General features: G+C 52.1%; 1 protein-coding gene across 2 annotated transcripts in view; it reads right to left on the minus strand.

The window, feature by feature from the left end:
• Positions 1 to 12,652: 12,652 nt before the first annotated feature.
• Positions 12,653 to 15,523, minus strand: part of DMGDH (dimethylglycine dehydrogenase) — a 112,318-nt gene continuing 109,447 nt past the window's right edge. For both annotated transcript variants that reach the window (XM_073680178.1, XM_073680177.1), the window contains one exon: positions 12,653 to 15,121. In XM_073680178.1, coding sequence (XP_073536279.1) covers positions 14,906 to 15,121 — 216 coding nt within the window. In that variant the 3' untranslated portion in view covers positions 12,653 to 14,905. The remainder of the gene's footprint in view (positions 15,122 to 15,523) is intronic.

Below are 15,523 nucleotides of genomic sequence, written 5' to 3' on the forward strand. Positions count from 1 at the left end.
TATGCCATACGGTTCCGCACCCTCGCTTCTGAGCTTGCCTGGGATAACGAGGCCCTGGTGTCCGTCTTCTGGGAGGGCCTTTCCTACCACCCTGGATGACCTGGTGTCGCTGGCTACCCGGATTGACATCCGGTTTCAAGAGCGCACCAAAGAGACCACCCGTGAGAGAAGGTTTCCCCGCCTTGCTCCTACTTTCCAGAGACCTGTCTCCTCTTCTGTCACTCCCCGGGCGCACTTACCCGAGCCCATGCAGATCGACCAGACCAAGATGGTCAAATCTCGCCAAGAGTCACGCCGAGCCGAGGGGAGCTGCTTCTATTGTGGCAGTAAGGAGCACCTGATCCGTTCCTGCCCGGAGAGGCCGGGAAACTCCAGTGTCTAGGACCGCTCGGAGAGGTCGCCCTAGACAAAAGTAAGCCCTCTCCGTCCCTGACTTTGTCTGTCTCTATCTCCTGGGGAGAGAACCGTCACTTTGAACTCGCCCACCTGGATTCTGGAGCCGCTGGAAACCTCATTTCCCAGTCCCTGGTTGAGAAATACCGCATTCTTACCAAGTCTCTGGCTGAACCATTGTCAGTCGCCTCCGTGGATGGAAGACTCCTTCCGGTGACCATCCTGCTCGTCACGGAACCCATAACCCTGCAGGTGGGAATGCTGCACTCTGAGGTAATCTCCTTCCATGTGCTACCCGGACTCTCCCACTCCTTATTGCTAGGCCTACCTTGGCTCCAGACACATGAACCCGTGTTGAACTGGCAATCCGGTGAAGTACTCCCGTGGGGGCCGGCCTGCCATAAGACCTGCCTGGTGCCAGTTCGTCCGGTTCGTCCACCACCTACCCCAGCTAATTTACCCGGTCTTCCGGCTCCTTACTGGCCCTATGCTGACGTCTTCGGTAAAAAGGAAGCAGAGACATTGCCACTTCATAGGCCATATGATTACCCGATCGACCTGGTACCGGGTGCTGTCATGGTGGTTTTTAAAGAACCTGACCAACCTCCCTGAAGTATGTGCTGATCTAAGTGGGCTCCCCATCCCGAAGGACTGGCATCGGTTGTGACTATCTTTGCAGCTGGGGACCACCAGGGGTCTCCCGTGGACAGTACTGAACCGTCCAACCACCAGCGGACAGACTCCAGCGTAGCTGGTTGCAGAGTCAGCTTGCTTTCTAGATTTTGGCGTAGGAATTCCAGATTCACTAGAATATCCCACTGTAGAGTGTAGCAATCGGCGTCTCTGCCTTCTTCCAGGCAGAGACGCCGTCCCTCTCACCTCCTCGCTTCCCGCTCTCCTTCCCAGCCTGCTGTTGGCGCGCGCAGCCCTGTAGCTTCGGCGTCTCTGCCTCCTGCCGGGCAGAGACGCCGTCCCTCTCACCACGCTCCCCGCTCTCCTTCTCAGCCTGCTGTCTGCGCGCGCAGTCCCCCGGGCACTGTGCTTAGGGCGCACGTGCGCTCCCCCCTCTTAAAGGGGCCGCGCGCGCCGTCCTAAGGAGTCCCCGGCCAATCGCCGAGGGTCCTCCCATATATAGAGCACCTCCTCCAAAATGGAGGTGCCCGAGCAAAGTTGTTGCACAGTTTCTGATCTCTGCTTCAGCCCTCAGGTCCCGCTGCTAGCCTGACTCCTCGTCCTGCCTGCCAGCCTGTTATCTGCCCGTTACCTGCCGAGCCTGCCAGCCTGCTCACTTGGAGCGCTCACCTGTTACCTGCCTGTTACCTGCCCTGTCTGCCAGTCCGCTCACCTGGGAGCATCCGCCTGTTACCTGCCCTGTCTGTCTGTCTGTCTTCTCACCTGGGAGCATCCGTCTGTTACCTGCTGTGTCCGTCTGCCCGCTCACCTGGGAGCGCCCACCTGTTACCTGCCTGTTACCTGCCTTGTCGGTCTGCCCGCTCACCTGGGAGCGCCCGCCTGTTACCTGCCTGTTACCTGCCTTGTGGGTCTGCCCGCTCACCTGGGAGTGCCCGCCTGTTTCCTGCCAGCCTGCCTGGAGGCTCTGCCGCCACTTGCTGTGACCACCTGCCTGGTAAACCTAGAGACTATTATCTGCTCCGCTGTCACGTGTCGTGACCACCTGTCAGCTACCAGAGACTTCTGCCTGCTTGCCGTGTCCATCCGTCATACCGGTCAGTCCCAGCCATCTGACCCGTGGGATCCACCTGCTCTCTTACAAGGTCGTCCCCAGAGTAGCACCTGGTCCCTCAGCCCGGATCCTCCCTGGTCACGGTGTCGTTTGCTGCCGTCCGACCAGGGTCGGTTCGGGTTGATACTTAGTCACGCCCCTCTGGGTCCCTCCTTGCACTTCGGCACAGAGGTTCCACCACCCGGACCCGTAACAGTTTGCTCGGGCCATGGAACCCGGTGGCACCCAAACTCCCTCGCTCTCTGACCTATACCACGAAGTCTCCCGTCAGAGATCCCAACTGGAATCCATCCTGAACCACCTCCAGAGTGTCAACTCCCGCCTGGACACACTGACTGTTCCACCAGTAACCACCGCTAGTCGCACGACTCGCACCCCGGCAGCGCCGCTGCCCACCAATACCATGGCATCCTGCCCTGGACCCCTGCTTTCTGCACCTCCTCATTTCAGAGGCGACCCCACTCTAGCTCGGGGCTTCATAAACCAGTGCACCCTGAACTTTGAACTCTTGGCTCATCAGTTTATCTCCGACCGGGCCAAAGTGGCATTCATCATGTCCCATCTCACTGGAGAGGCACTGGCATGGCTTAACCCCCTGTGGGAGAAAGGGGACCCCCTGGTGTCCGACCTGTCGTCTTTCCTCACTGCTTTCCAGAGAGTCTTCGATGAACCGGGACATAAGACCTCATCAGCCTCCTCTCTGCTACGTCTCCGCCAAGGGAGTCTCACCGTGGGCCAATATGCCATACGGTTCCGCACCCTCGCTTCTGAGCTTGCCTGGGATAACGAGGCCCTGGTGTCCGTCTTCTGGGAGGGCCTTTCCTACCACCCTGGATGACCTGGTGTCGCTGGCTACCCGGATTGACATCCGGTTTCAAGAGCGCACCAAAGAGACCACCCGTGAGAGAAGGTTTCCCCGCCTTGCTCCTACTTTCCAGAGACCTGTCTCCTCTTCTGTCACTCCCCGGGCGCACTTACCCGAGCCCATGCAGATCGACCAGACCAAGATGGTCAAATCTCGCCAAGAGTCACGCCGAGCCGAGGGGAGCTGCTTCTATTGTGGCAGTAAGGAGCACCTGATCCGTTCCTGCCCGGAGAGGCCGGGAAACTCCAGTGTCTAGGACCGCTCGGAGAGGTCGCCCTAGACAAAAGTAAGCCCTCTCCGTCCCTGACTTTGTCTGTCTCTATCTCCTGGGGAGAGAACCGTCACTTTGAACTCGCCCACCTGGATTCTGGAGCCGCTGGAAACCTCATTTCCCAGTCCCTGGTTGAGAAATACCGCATTCTTACCAAGTCTCTGGCTGAACCATTGTCAGTCGCCTCCGTGGATGGAAGACTCCTTCCGGTGACCATCCTGCTCGTCACGGAACCCATAACCCTGCAGGTGGGAATGCTGCACTCTGAGGTAATCTCCTTCCATGTGCTACCCGGACTCTCCCACTCCTTATTGCTAGGCCTACCTTGGCTCCAGACACATGAACCCGTGTTGAACTGGCAATCCGGTGAAGTACTCCCGTGGGGGCCGGCCTGCCATAAGACCTGCCTGGTGCCAGTTCGTCCGGTTCGTCCACCACCTACCCCAGCTAATTTACCCGGTCTTCCGGCTCCTTACTGGCCCTATGCTGACGTCTTCGGTAAAAAGGAAGCAGAGACATTGCCACTTCATAGGCCATATGATTACCCGATCGACCTGGTACCTGGCGCCACTCCACTCCGTGGGCGTATTTATCCGTTGTCTGCGGCTGAAACCCGGGCCATGTCTGGGTACATAGAGGAGAATCTGGCTAGGGGATTCATCCGGAAGTCTACTTCCCCGGCTGCAGCCGGTTTCTTCTTTGTCAAAAAAAAGGATGGCTCGCTACGCCCCTGTATTGACTATAGAGGACTCAATCAGATCACGGTTAAAAATAAATACCCCCTGCCGCTCATCTCTGAGTTATTTGATCGCCTTAAAAGGCACCAGGATCTTTTCCAAGCTGGATCTACGTGGAGCGTATAACCTGGTCCGTATCCGTCAAGGAGACGAGTGGAAAACGGCATTTAATACCCGGGACGGACACTATGAGTATCGTGTGATGCCCTTCTTCCTCTGCAATGCTCCCGCCGTCTTCCATGAACTGGTCAACGACATCTTCCGTGACCTTCTTTACTCCTGCATGGTGGTATACCTGGACGACATCTTGGTCTTCTCTCCGGATCTTCCCACACACCGGAGGGATGTTCGTCAGGTCCTGCTTAGGCTCAGGCAGAACCACCTCTATGCTAAATACGAGAAGTGCCTTTTTGAGCAGACCTCTCTTCCATTCCTGGGCTATGTTATCTCCCAGACAGGCTTGCGTATGGATCCCGAGAAGCTCTCTGCTGTCCTAAAGTGGCCCCGTCCGGAGGGGTTGAAGGCGATACAGCGATTCCTGGGCTTCGCTAATTACTATCGTCTCTTCATTCCACACTTCTCTTCTCGGACTGCTCCCATATCTGCGCTCACCCGTAAGTGAGAAAATCCCAAGGTATGGCCACCCGAAGCTGAGGAGGCCTTCCTTTCCCTGAAGCAAGCCTTCTCCTCTGCCCCTGTGCTGCACCGTCCGGACTGCAACAAACAGTTCTACCTGGAGGTTGATGCTTCCTCCTCTGGAGCCGGAGCGGTGCTCACCCAAAAGTCTTCATCCGGGAGAATGGTAACCTGCGGCTTTTTCTCCAAAATCTTCTCCTCCTCTGAGCGCAATTACTCCATAGGAGACCGAGAATTGCTAGCCGTCAAATTGTCGCTGGAGGAGTGGCGCTATCTGCTTGAAGGGGCTCTATACCCGGTGATCATCTACACAGATCACAAAAATCTGGCATATCTCCAAAATGCCCAGAGACTTAATCCACGTCAGGCCCGGTGGTCTTTGTTTTTTGCCTGCTTCGATTTCATCCTTCATTTCCGCTCGGTGGACAAGAATGTCAAAGCTGATGCCTTGTCCCGATCCTTCCTGTCCTCCGATCAAGAGGAGGAGCCTATGCACATTATCGACCCCTCCAAGGTGATGAATGTGGCCCCCTTGGATTTGACTCGTCTTCCACCCGGCAAGACGTTCGTAGCGGTTCCTGACCGTGAGAAGGTTCTTCGCTGGGGTCATTCTTCTAAACTAGCTGGCCATGCCGGCCAAAAGAAGACCTTCCTGCTCATTTCCCGGCATTACTGGTGGTCTACCCTGCGTAAGGATGTGGTAGACTTCGTCTCTGCCTGTTCATCTTGTGGCCGCAACAAAGTTCCCAGACACTTACCAGCCGGTCATCTCCTGCCGCTTCCCATACCTGTTGCCCCGTGGCAACACATCGCTATGGACTTCATTACCGATCTCCCTGTTTCTGCCGGGTGTACTGTCATTTGGGTGGTCGCAGACCGCTTTTCTAAAATGGCCCACTTCATTCCCCTGCCTGGTCTCCCGTCTGCACCTGAGCTGGCTAAGGACTTTATCCGCCATATCTTCCGTCTCCATGTCCTACCCCTCCACATCGTGTCGGATCGAGGGGTTCAGTTCACCTCACGCTTCTGGAGAGTCACATGTAAACTGCTGGATGTCACCCTGGATTTCTCCTCCGCTTACCACCCTCAGTCCAATGGTAAGTGGAGCGGATCAATCAGATCCTTACCAGCTACCTCCGGCACTTTGTTAATGCCCACCATTCTGATTGGGTGTACCTCCTTCCTTGGGCCGAATTCTCTTATAATAACCACGAGAGCGAATCCTCTTCCAAGTCCCCGTTCTTTATTGTCTATGGCCAACACCCCCGGATTCCGTTTCCCGTCTCTGCTTCTGTGGACAACCCTGCCGCGGAGTCTCTTGTCAGCGAGTTTTCTACCATTTGGGAGAGTACTAGGTCCGCACTTCTTCAGTCCTCCGAGCGGATGAAGAGATATGCTGATAAGAGACGTCTGGATCCGCCTCAATTCCGTCCGGGAGACCAGGTTTGGCTCTCCTCCAAACATGTGCGGCTCAAGATACCCTCCTACAAGTTAGGTCCTCGCTTCATCGGCCCTTTCGAAATCCTCAAGCAAATTAATCCAGTGGCCTACAAGTTAAAACTACCGGCCATCTTACGGATTCCCAACTCCTTCCACGTATCTCTCCTCAAACCCGTTGTCTTTAACTCTTTTTCCAACAATCCAGGTACTTCCCCTGCTCCGGTTTCCGCTGAGGACGTCTTTGAGGTAGAGAGTATTCTGGCCACTAAGAGGGTAAGAGGGAGAACTTTTTTTCTGGTGGATTGGAGGGGGTTTGGCCCTGAGGAGAGAACTTGGGAACCCAGGGAGTACATCCACGCCCCGCTTCTCCTTGAAAAATTCCTTTCTGGCCTAAAAAAGGGGGGGCGTAAAGGAGGGGAGGGTACTGTAGCATCGGCGTCTGTCCCTCTCACCTCCTCGCTCCCCGCTCTCCTTCCCAGCCTGCTGTCGGCGCGCGCATTCCTGTAGCTTCGGCGTCTCTGCCTCCTGCCGGGCAGAGACGCCGTCCCTCTCGCCCCGCTCTCCTCAGCCTGCTGTCTGCGCACGCAGTCCCCCGGGCACTGTGCTTAGGGTGCGCGCGCGCTCCCCCCCCTTAAAGGGGCCGCGCGCCGTCTTCTAAGGAGTCCCCGGCCAATCGCCGAGGGTCCTCCCATATATAGGGCACCTCCTCCAAAATGGAGGTGCCCGAGCAAAGTTGTTGCACAGTTTCTGATCTCTGCTTCAGCCCTCAGGTCCCGCTGCTAGCCTGACTCCTCATCCTGCCTGCCAGCCTGTTAACTGCCCGTTACCTGTCGAGCCTGCCAGCCTGCTCACCTGGAGCGCTCACCTGTTACCTGCCCTGTCTGCCAGTCCGCTCACCAGGGAGCATCCGCCTGTTACCTGCTGTGTCCGTCTGCCCACTCACCTGGGAGCGCCCACCTGTTTCCTGCCTGTTACCTGCCTTGTCGGTCTGCCCGCTCACCTGGGAGCGCCCGCCTGTTTCCTGCCAGCCTGCCTGGAGGCTCAGCCGTCACTTGCTGTGACCACCTGCCTGGTAAACCTAGAGACTACTACCTGCTCTGCTGTCACGTGCTGTGACCACCTGTCAGCTACCAGAGACTTCTGCCTGCTTGCCGTGTCCATCCGTCATACCGGTCAGTCCCAGCCATCTGACCCGTGGGAGCCACCTGCTCTCTTACAAGGTCGTCCCCAGAGAAGCACCTGGTCCCTCAGCCCGGATCCTCCCTGGTCACGGTGTCGTTTGCTGCCGTCCGACCAGGGTCGGTTCGGGTTGATACTTAGACACGCCCCTCTGGGTCCCTCCTTGCACCTCGGCACAGAGGTTCCACCACCCGGACCCGTAACATAGAGTCCTGGTATGGACCTGAGCCCAACGGACTCCTGGTATGCACGCCGTGAGAGACCCTAGGAGAGACATGGCCCGCCTTAAGAGTCATAGTCGGAAAGTCTACGGCCTTTAATACTAACGTCTGGATCCTCTCCACTTTGTCTGGTGGAAGGAGACACTCTTGAATGTTTGAGTCCAGTGTAAGACCTTGAAAAATTTGGAGTTAATCTTGATTTGTCCATGTTGATAAGCCATCCCAGATTTTGCAACATTTCGAGGACCTGTTGAACCTGCTCTGAACAATGATGAGCCAACCTTCCAACTATCAGAAAATCGTCCAGATATGGCATAATCAGAACTTTTCTCCCAAAGACGAGCTGATACCTCCGATATTACCTTGGTGAAGATTCGAGGGGTGATCGCGATGCCAAACGGAAGGGCCAGATACTGAAAATGTCTGACTATTGAACCCACCTGAATCGCTACCCAGAGGAACTGTTGGGACTGGACACATATGGGAATATGGTAGTATGCGTCTTTCAAGTCCAGGACTGCCATGTGGCAGCCTGGAAAGGGCAATTTTATTGCAGACCCAATTGATTCCATTTTGAAAGTAGGAACCTCCAGATAATTGTTCAGGTCCTTTAGGTTTAGGATAGTTCTGAAAGAACCATCTGGTTTCCTTGCCTGGAAGAGGGGAGAGTAATACCCTCTCCCCTCCTCCCGGGTCGGAACCTGAACTAGTACAGCCTTGTCTAGGAGACTTTGGATCTTCAAATGATTGAGCATATCTCTTTGAGGTTTTTGCAATGGCTACATCTAATTTCAGAGCTTTATCTCAAGAGGAGCAAGAAGCTTCCTCAAAGGGATATTTGCGTTTCATAAAGGCCATTGGAGCGCCTTTCCTATCTGGCTTCTGCCACTCTCTGGTTATGAGAGCATGGATTCTTTCATCTAAGGGGAAAGGGCGCCGTTTTTTCTGCTCCAACCCCCCGAACATTAAATCCAACTTAGATGGTTGTGCCTTCTCTTCTTCAATCCCCATTGTGAAACGGATGACTTTGATAAGATTACCCACTTCCTTAACTGGAAAACAGTGGCGTCCACTGTAGTCTTCATCTGAAGAAGATGCTGAGGATGACCCCGAGGACCCACACTCTCCTTCTGATCTATCTGAATCCTCTAAGGGCTGGGGGGGGCACTTTAGAAGAAGAAGACAGCTGTTTTCCCTGAGAAAAAGTCTTAAAGGTATTCTTAACTTCAGACCTAATTAGGGATTGCAGGCTGGAAGCAAAACCTGGCGACTCCTCCGTAATTGTCTGTTCTATACAGGCTCTGTATAATTTCTTAGCCCAGGTGACAGGGAGCTCACACTCACAGAGCCTACCTTGCAAGAGTTTAGATTTAGCCATTGATTTCCCAGTTTTTTTCTTCGTCGAAGCTGGAGCAGGACCCTTGTCCTGTGACAAATCACCTCTGGAGGTCTCGCGAGAAGAATGACTGCCTGTAGCGTCGGCGTCCCTGCCTCCTGCTAGGCAGGGACGCTGTTCCCCTCACCTCTCCGCTCCGTGCCCGGCGGCTTCCTCCCGCTCTGCTGGCAGCGCGCGCTGCTTCCCGGCCTCTGTGCTTAGGGAGTGCGCGCGCTCCCTCTTTCTTAAAGGGGCTGCGCGCGCTGTCCCAAGGAGTCCCCGGCCAATGGCCGGAGGACTTCACCATATATAAGGCACCTCCTCCAAAATGGAGGTGCCCGAGCAATGCTGTTGCAAAGCCTTTCAACTCTGCTTCAGTCCTCAGGTTCCGTTACCAGATACCTGCCAGATTCCTGCTTGATACCTGCCTGATACTTGTCTATCTGCTTGCATTCCTGCGGTCCGACAGTCTGCCTACCAGCCCTGCCAGTCTGTCTATGGATCAGTCTGCCCGCTCACCTGGGAGCACTCACCTGCTAACTGCCTGCTAGCCTACCTGGAGGCTCTGCCGTCACGTGCCGTGACTACCTGCCTGTCCAGAGACTCTTGCCCGCTCACCTGGGAGCGCTCACCTGCTACCTGCCTGCTAGCCTACCTGGAGGCTCTGCCGTCACGTGCCGTGACCACCTGCCTGTCCAGAGACTCTTGCCTGCTCACCTGGGAGCGCTCATCTGCTACCTGCCTGCTAGCCTACCTGGAGGCTTAGCCGTCACTTGCTGTGGCCACCTGCCTACTCACCTGGGAGCGTCCACCTGCTACCTGCCTGCTAGCCTACCTGGAGGCTTAGCCGTCACTTGCTGTGATCACCTGCCTGTCCAGAGACTCTTGCCCGCTCACCTGGGAGCGCCCACCTGCTACCTGCCTGCTAGCCTACCTGGAGGCTCTGCCGTCACTTGCCATGACCACCCGCCTGTCAAGAGACTGTCCCCGTCACTTGCCGTGACCTCCTGCCCTTCTACACAGAGACTGTCCCCGTCACCTGCCGTGACCTCCTGACCTTCTACCCAGAGACTGTCCCCGTCACTAGCCGTGACTACCTGCCCACCTTCCCTGGGAGCCACCCGCTTCCTTACAAGGACAGCCCCTTTGTATAGTTGCTCAGAGGTTCCACCTCCCAGACCCGTTACACTGCCACTGTGGTGCGTCCTCTTCTGGGACCCCATCTCTCCTGGAGCCTCCGTGCCGCTCATGGCTGCTGAAAAGGAGTGCTGTTTTTGGAGCAATAACACAGCAGCAGTTGGATGGAGCACTAAGGCACCGCTCCATCACCACTTCCTGCAGCCCACCTCCTAGCTTGAACCCAGAAGTCCGGGCGAGTCACAAGACCGGAGCACTAGTCATCGGGGACGCCCCCTGACATGCGAATGCCCGAGACACGGCGGCCGCCAATCAGGGCCGCCGCCGCCGCGCGTGACGTCATGGGTCTGGAAGTCCGGCGCACTCATCACCTGACCCGCCTCTTCCGGCCGGCCAGGCGTGTGCACAGGGGGATGCCCACCACAGCATGGCACCACCGGGTAACTTCATCCAGAGGGACCGTCAGCCTCCTCCGGACCAGGAGTCGCAACCCTGGTGCCTGGAGCCACGGGGCCCGATCGGGCCTACCCCGCGTCCGCACCCAGCAGGTACATTCAAAGGGGAAAAAAAAAAAAGCGCAATCTTCTGGAACCGCCGTTCCTGAGGCTCCCCTTTCAAGGACAGATAACCAACTGACATGGGGAGAGAAACCGCCCCTTTTAAAGCCTGATGGTTCCCTGTCCTCGGAGGGCGGATCCCTCTCTCCTTGGGTGCTGTCATGGACGACCGATAAAATAGAGCTATCACCGGCGACTCTCTGGAGAGACTGAAGGTATTTAAACATCCAGCAAGGGTATGTCAATTAGCAGCAGAAGGTGGAGGTCACTGCTAGGTCCTAGAGGCAGAAGGATGTCACTACACTAAAGAGATGAAAAAGATCAAGAAGGTGCTTGCAGAGCCAAGCGCAATGACCTTCTACAGTTGGATCCAGAACGACTGTCACACCTGACACACTCGTGACACTGGGGCTCCCCTAGCGCTAGGGACAGGGAAGGAGCCCCCGGCCCCGGGATACCCGACAACAGAGTTGTGACAGTTAAGCCACACATGCTCCGCTCTAGGTGGCACTATGTTATATATGGAGATAGCTTAGCATGCCTTTTGGTAAGATAGCAATACATTGTGGCAGTGACTGTATTGGGCAAAGTGTCACACAGCCAAGGCGCATCTGTCCTGAACTAGAACCAGTGGGGAAGGTCAGTGGTTGGAGTTGGGCCTGCCAAGTAGTGACCGTGAGAGCTGAAGGGTCAGTTATGGACCACCACCAGAGCCCTATATCTGCTTTGAACTGCAGTTACTATTGGGTCTGCGATCATGCATGAATAGAGGCAGCCTTGAATATTGTAAGAGAACCACTTCCAGTCTGTATTAAGGGTATGTACCAGCTGAGATGCCCTGGTTTAAGAGAATGACATTGCCAGCTTGCTAATTCCTGCCCCTTCTTGCTGAAATGCCTCATTCAGATGTCAGTGTTTCCATGTTTTTCATAGATAAATACATACTTATAATAGTCTCTGGGGCTGTAAGTTCAGCAAAAAAAATAAAAAAAAATCATGTAGACATGTTAATTTTTGATCCGCAACATGGATGAAATTTACCTTTACAAGTCTAAGGGTCCATGAAAATCATGAAGAGCACACAGATAGCATCAGTGTGCAATTCATGTGCTGTCGTGATTAACATTGGAATGGATAGGAGAAGCTTTGCAATTTTTTTTTTTACATTAGTGAAAAATCACTAATAGTAAAAACTGTCACACCGACCAAACACTGATGAGACTCAGATCCAAAACACTGATAAAAGAGTGACACACGGACCAAACACTGAGGAACAATGATCCATGCTTTCATGTACATAAAAAAAATCACGGACATCTGAATGAGACCTTATATTGTGAAATATGTTAAGAAACTGTTCCTGTTGGTAACTGACAAGCCCAGTGTAACCACTCAGCTCTGTATCTTTATTCTATATCTTAAATACTGTTCAAGATACATTTTTGAAATTAGTAAGGAATTTTCTAAAATGGTGGTCTGTGCACGTTGTCAGGGCATGATGGGAGTTGCAGGTTGGGGGGGAACACCGTTGTAAGCTAATGAAATAATACCCCTTGAATTCCTGTGACTCTTGCACTCCGACTCCTGTGGTCCAATTCAGTGGCCCCAGCAATATTGTGCCATACATGTAAAGTAAGGCCAGTGATTGGCTGCAGTGGTCACGTGACTAAGAAACTGGACAACCTTTCTTCTTGGACCACCAGAGTGTAGCCGCAGGAAATTTAAGGTGTTAATAGGCAGCACGGTGGCTCAGTGGTTAGCACTGTTGCTTTGCAGTGCTGGGGTCCTGGGTTAAAATCCCACCAAAGGCAACATCTGCAAGAAGTTTGTATGCGTGGGTTTCCTCCGGGTTCTCTGGTTTCCTCCCACGCTCAAAAAACTGATCAGGAATTGAAATTGTGAGCCCCATTGGGGACAGTGGTGATGATGGCTGTGGAATTAATGGCACTATAAAAGCAAGAAAAAAATAAATACATTCTACTCATTTCATTATTTTACATTCTTTGTTGCCCAATTTTTAAACTCCTGAAAGAACTCTTAAATTAGCACAAAATGTTTAAACAGTTTAGATCAATACAAAAAAGGAAAAAAAACAAGTTGTTATTACTACTTATTATTAGAGTGCCATGGATTCCATGGTGCTGTACATGAGAAGGAGTTACATACAGGATAAATATATAAAACACGGTGACCAAACTAACAATGACAGACAGGTACAGTGGGGAGAGGGCCCTGCCCTTGTGGGCTTACAGTCTACTGCATAATGGGAAAAGAGACAGTAGGTTGGGGGCATTTGCAGCAGCTCCAGTGGTGGTGAAGTGGCAGCGGGGTCATGGCAGGCTGTAAGTTTCCTTGAAGATATGAGTTTTCAAATTCCATCTGAAAGTTCTGAATGTGGTAGATAATCGGATGTGTTGGGGCTCAGAATTCCAGATGATGGGGGATACTCGGGAGGAGTTCTTGGGGGCAATTTGGTCAGGAACCTTTGAGTGTGAAGGAGAGGAGGAGGTCTTAGGAGAACCGGAGATTACATGTGGGGAGATATCGGGACATTAGTTCAGACATATATGGCACAGACAGATTATTGACGGCTTTGTGGGTCAATACTAGTAGTTTGAAATGGATACGGTGGGGAATTGGGAGCCAATGAAGAGATTTGCAGAAGGGAGAAGTGGAGGAGTAGAGTGGAGAGAGGTGGATTAGTCGGGCAGTGGAATTAAAGAAGTTGTCCACTACTTGGACAACTCCTTGTCATACCACAAGCTTGGGCCCGATAAAATAAAAAAAACTTCTACTCACCTCCTGTGCCTGCACTGTTCCAGTGGTGTCGGCACTCAAGGTCCCGGGGTTCTCGTGCGGTTGTTGTGACACATGAGCCTGGCGCCCAATCAGCGCTGGTGTCACTGACCCTGTCTTCATACAAATTGAACATAAAGAGGAAGTCAGAGATCAGCTGCAGCCCGGACTTCCTCTACATGATCAATTTGTCAGAAGGTGGAGAAACAGACGCCAGCACTGATTGGGCGCCGGGCTCACGTGTCACAACAACCGCACAAGAGCACCGGGGAGAGCGAGTGCAGACACCGCTGGAACTCACGGGAGGTGAGTATAGGCTTTTTCATTTTATCAGAGCCAAACATTTAGATCAACAAGGGGTTGTCCTGGTAGTGTACAACCCCATTAAGGATAGACTGGAGAGGTGTGGGAGTGTTGGCAGGGAGGCCACAGAGGAAGATATTGCAGTAGTCAAGACAGGAGAAGATGGGGGCATGCACTAACATTTTGGTAAATTCAGGGTTGAGGAAGGGACAGATTCTGAAAATACTTTTGAGTTGGAGGTGGCAGGAGGTTGTAAGAGCTTGGATGTGCTGTTTGAAGGACAAGGCAGAGTCAAGGGCTACTCTGAGTCTGCGGTTTTCCGGTACAGGGGAAACCGTGAGGTCATTTATTGTGATAGATAGATCAGGTAGGGGAGATAAGTGGGATGGAGGAAAGATGAGGAGTTCAGGTTCGTTACCAAGTTACTAACAACGTATGCACAATCCAATTAATAAAAAAAATACGAAAACGTACAAATTTGGTATTATAATTCAATATATTTTATGTCAGATATCTTGCATTTACAGCGTATTAAATGCGTTTGTTTCTTCTACCATATGTGAATACTTTTTTAAATGTATCCAAAGTAAAGATTTATTTACCAGTACCAATTTTTCTCATTTTTCTTCAAGATTGCTGATCTTCACCAGTGGGATTTGGCACCCATAGTATAAGGCTGATCTAAGCATCAATACTAGCTCACCATTTTTTCTGTTTGTGTAAACTGTAGTTGGTTTACTATCAGAGGCACTCCAAGAAAACCTGGTACACTGTTATACCTGATATTGGACCTAAAGGAGGTTTCTTTAGTGGCCTTTCCCCTCAGGCCCTGCATCGTAAATCCATATTTCACAGAAAATGTATTAAAATAGATTCATTCATAGGAGCCTATAACTAAAGATCCAAAAACATAGCTATATAGCTATTCAATTGTATGTTCTTAAAGGGATTATCTGGCACTTCTCACCTCCTCAGGCGGTAGGGTGGGAGCAGCTGATGTGGCGTTGATGGCCACCTACCAGGTATAGGCAAGATTTAAGCACGGTTGGCAAGTATTGTGTACCTGTCCTATGCGATAGAGAAAGGCACTAGATAATCCCTTTAAGACCTGTATAACTCCTGCTGCCGCTGATCCTTTGTATTATTTTTACATTTCTCTCAAAAAAATATCATATCGCCAGAAGTGACACCGCAGGTGCAATAGACGCCGCCTTCACGGTGAGGTCCTCGTAATGACAACGCTGCTTGTAGTTACACTTTGGCCCCTTCTCCTTTTTTCTGCAGTTGGCTCCTGGTTGGTTCTGTGAACACAAGTGGTTCTTGTATAACTGTAGAGGAATAATGTTTGCCAAGAAGTTCCACCTCCAGTTTTTGTCCAGTCGCACTCAACTCTATAGGCACGTAGGCAAAAGCCAAGCTCTTGTTGGTGGAGTAACTAAAGGTTCCAGATGTGGTGTTACCAACAACCTGAGGAAGAACATTTCAGACAATTTCATTAGAGAATCTGCAGGAAAAAGCTTATTTTCGCTTACATTATAATGTCCTTATTTTAGCCAGTCCATCATATTCAGGAACTATGCTTATTTTGGCCACAAACCACATGCACTTATTTTACCCCATATTGCAAAGGGTAATTCTACAAATTTTTGAAAATCGCATCATCTTCCTGCGTATTTTTTATTGCATGTCTATTGGGTTTGATAAAATAAAATACATGTAAATGATGTTTATTTTATAACCGGATTTCGATGCAGATCTGGAACAAATTTGCCATGTCTGAATTGGTCTTATGATTTCACCTGTTTTTCTGAATATATCCTGGTTTTCTACAATTTTTGTAAAATGACGGCATAAAATGAAGTTTGGCTG

Source organism: Phyllobates terribilis, unplaced genomic scaffold, assembly GCF_046119375.1.
Source record: "Phyllobates terribilis strain yellow unplaced genomic scaffold, ASM4611937v1 Scaffold_1__5_contigs__length_1240528914, whole genome shotgun sequence".
Taxonomy (NCBI): domain Eukaryota; kingdom Metazoa; phylum Chordata; class Amphibia; order Anura; family Dendrobatidae; genus Phyllobates; species Phyllobates terribilis.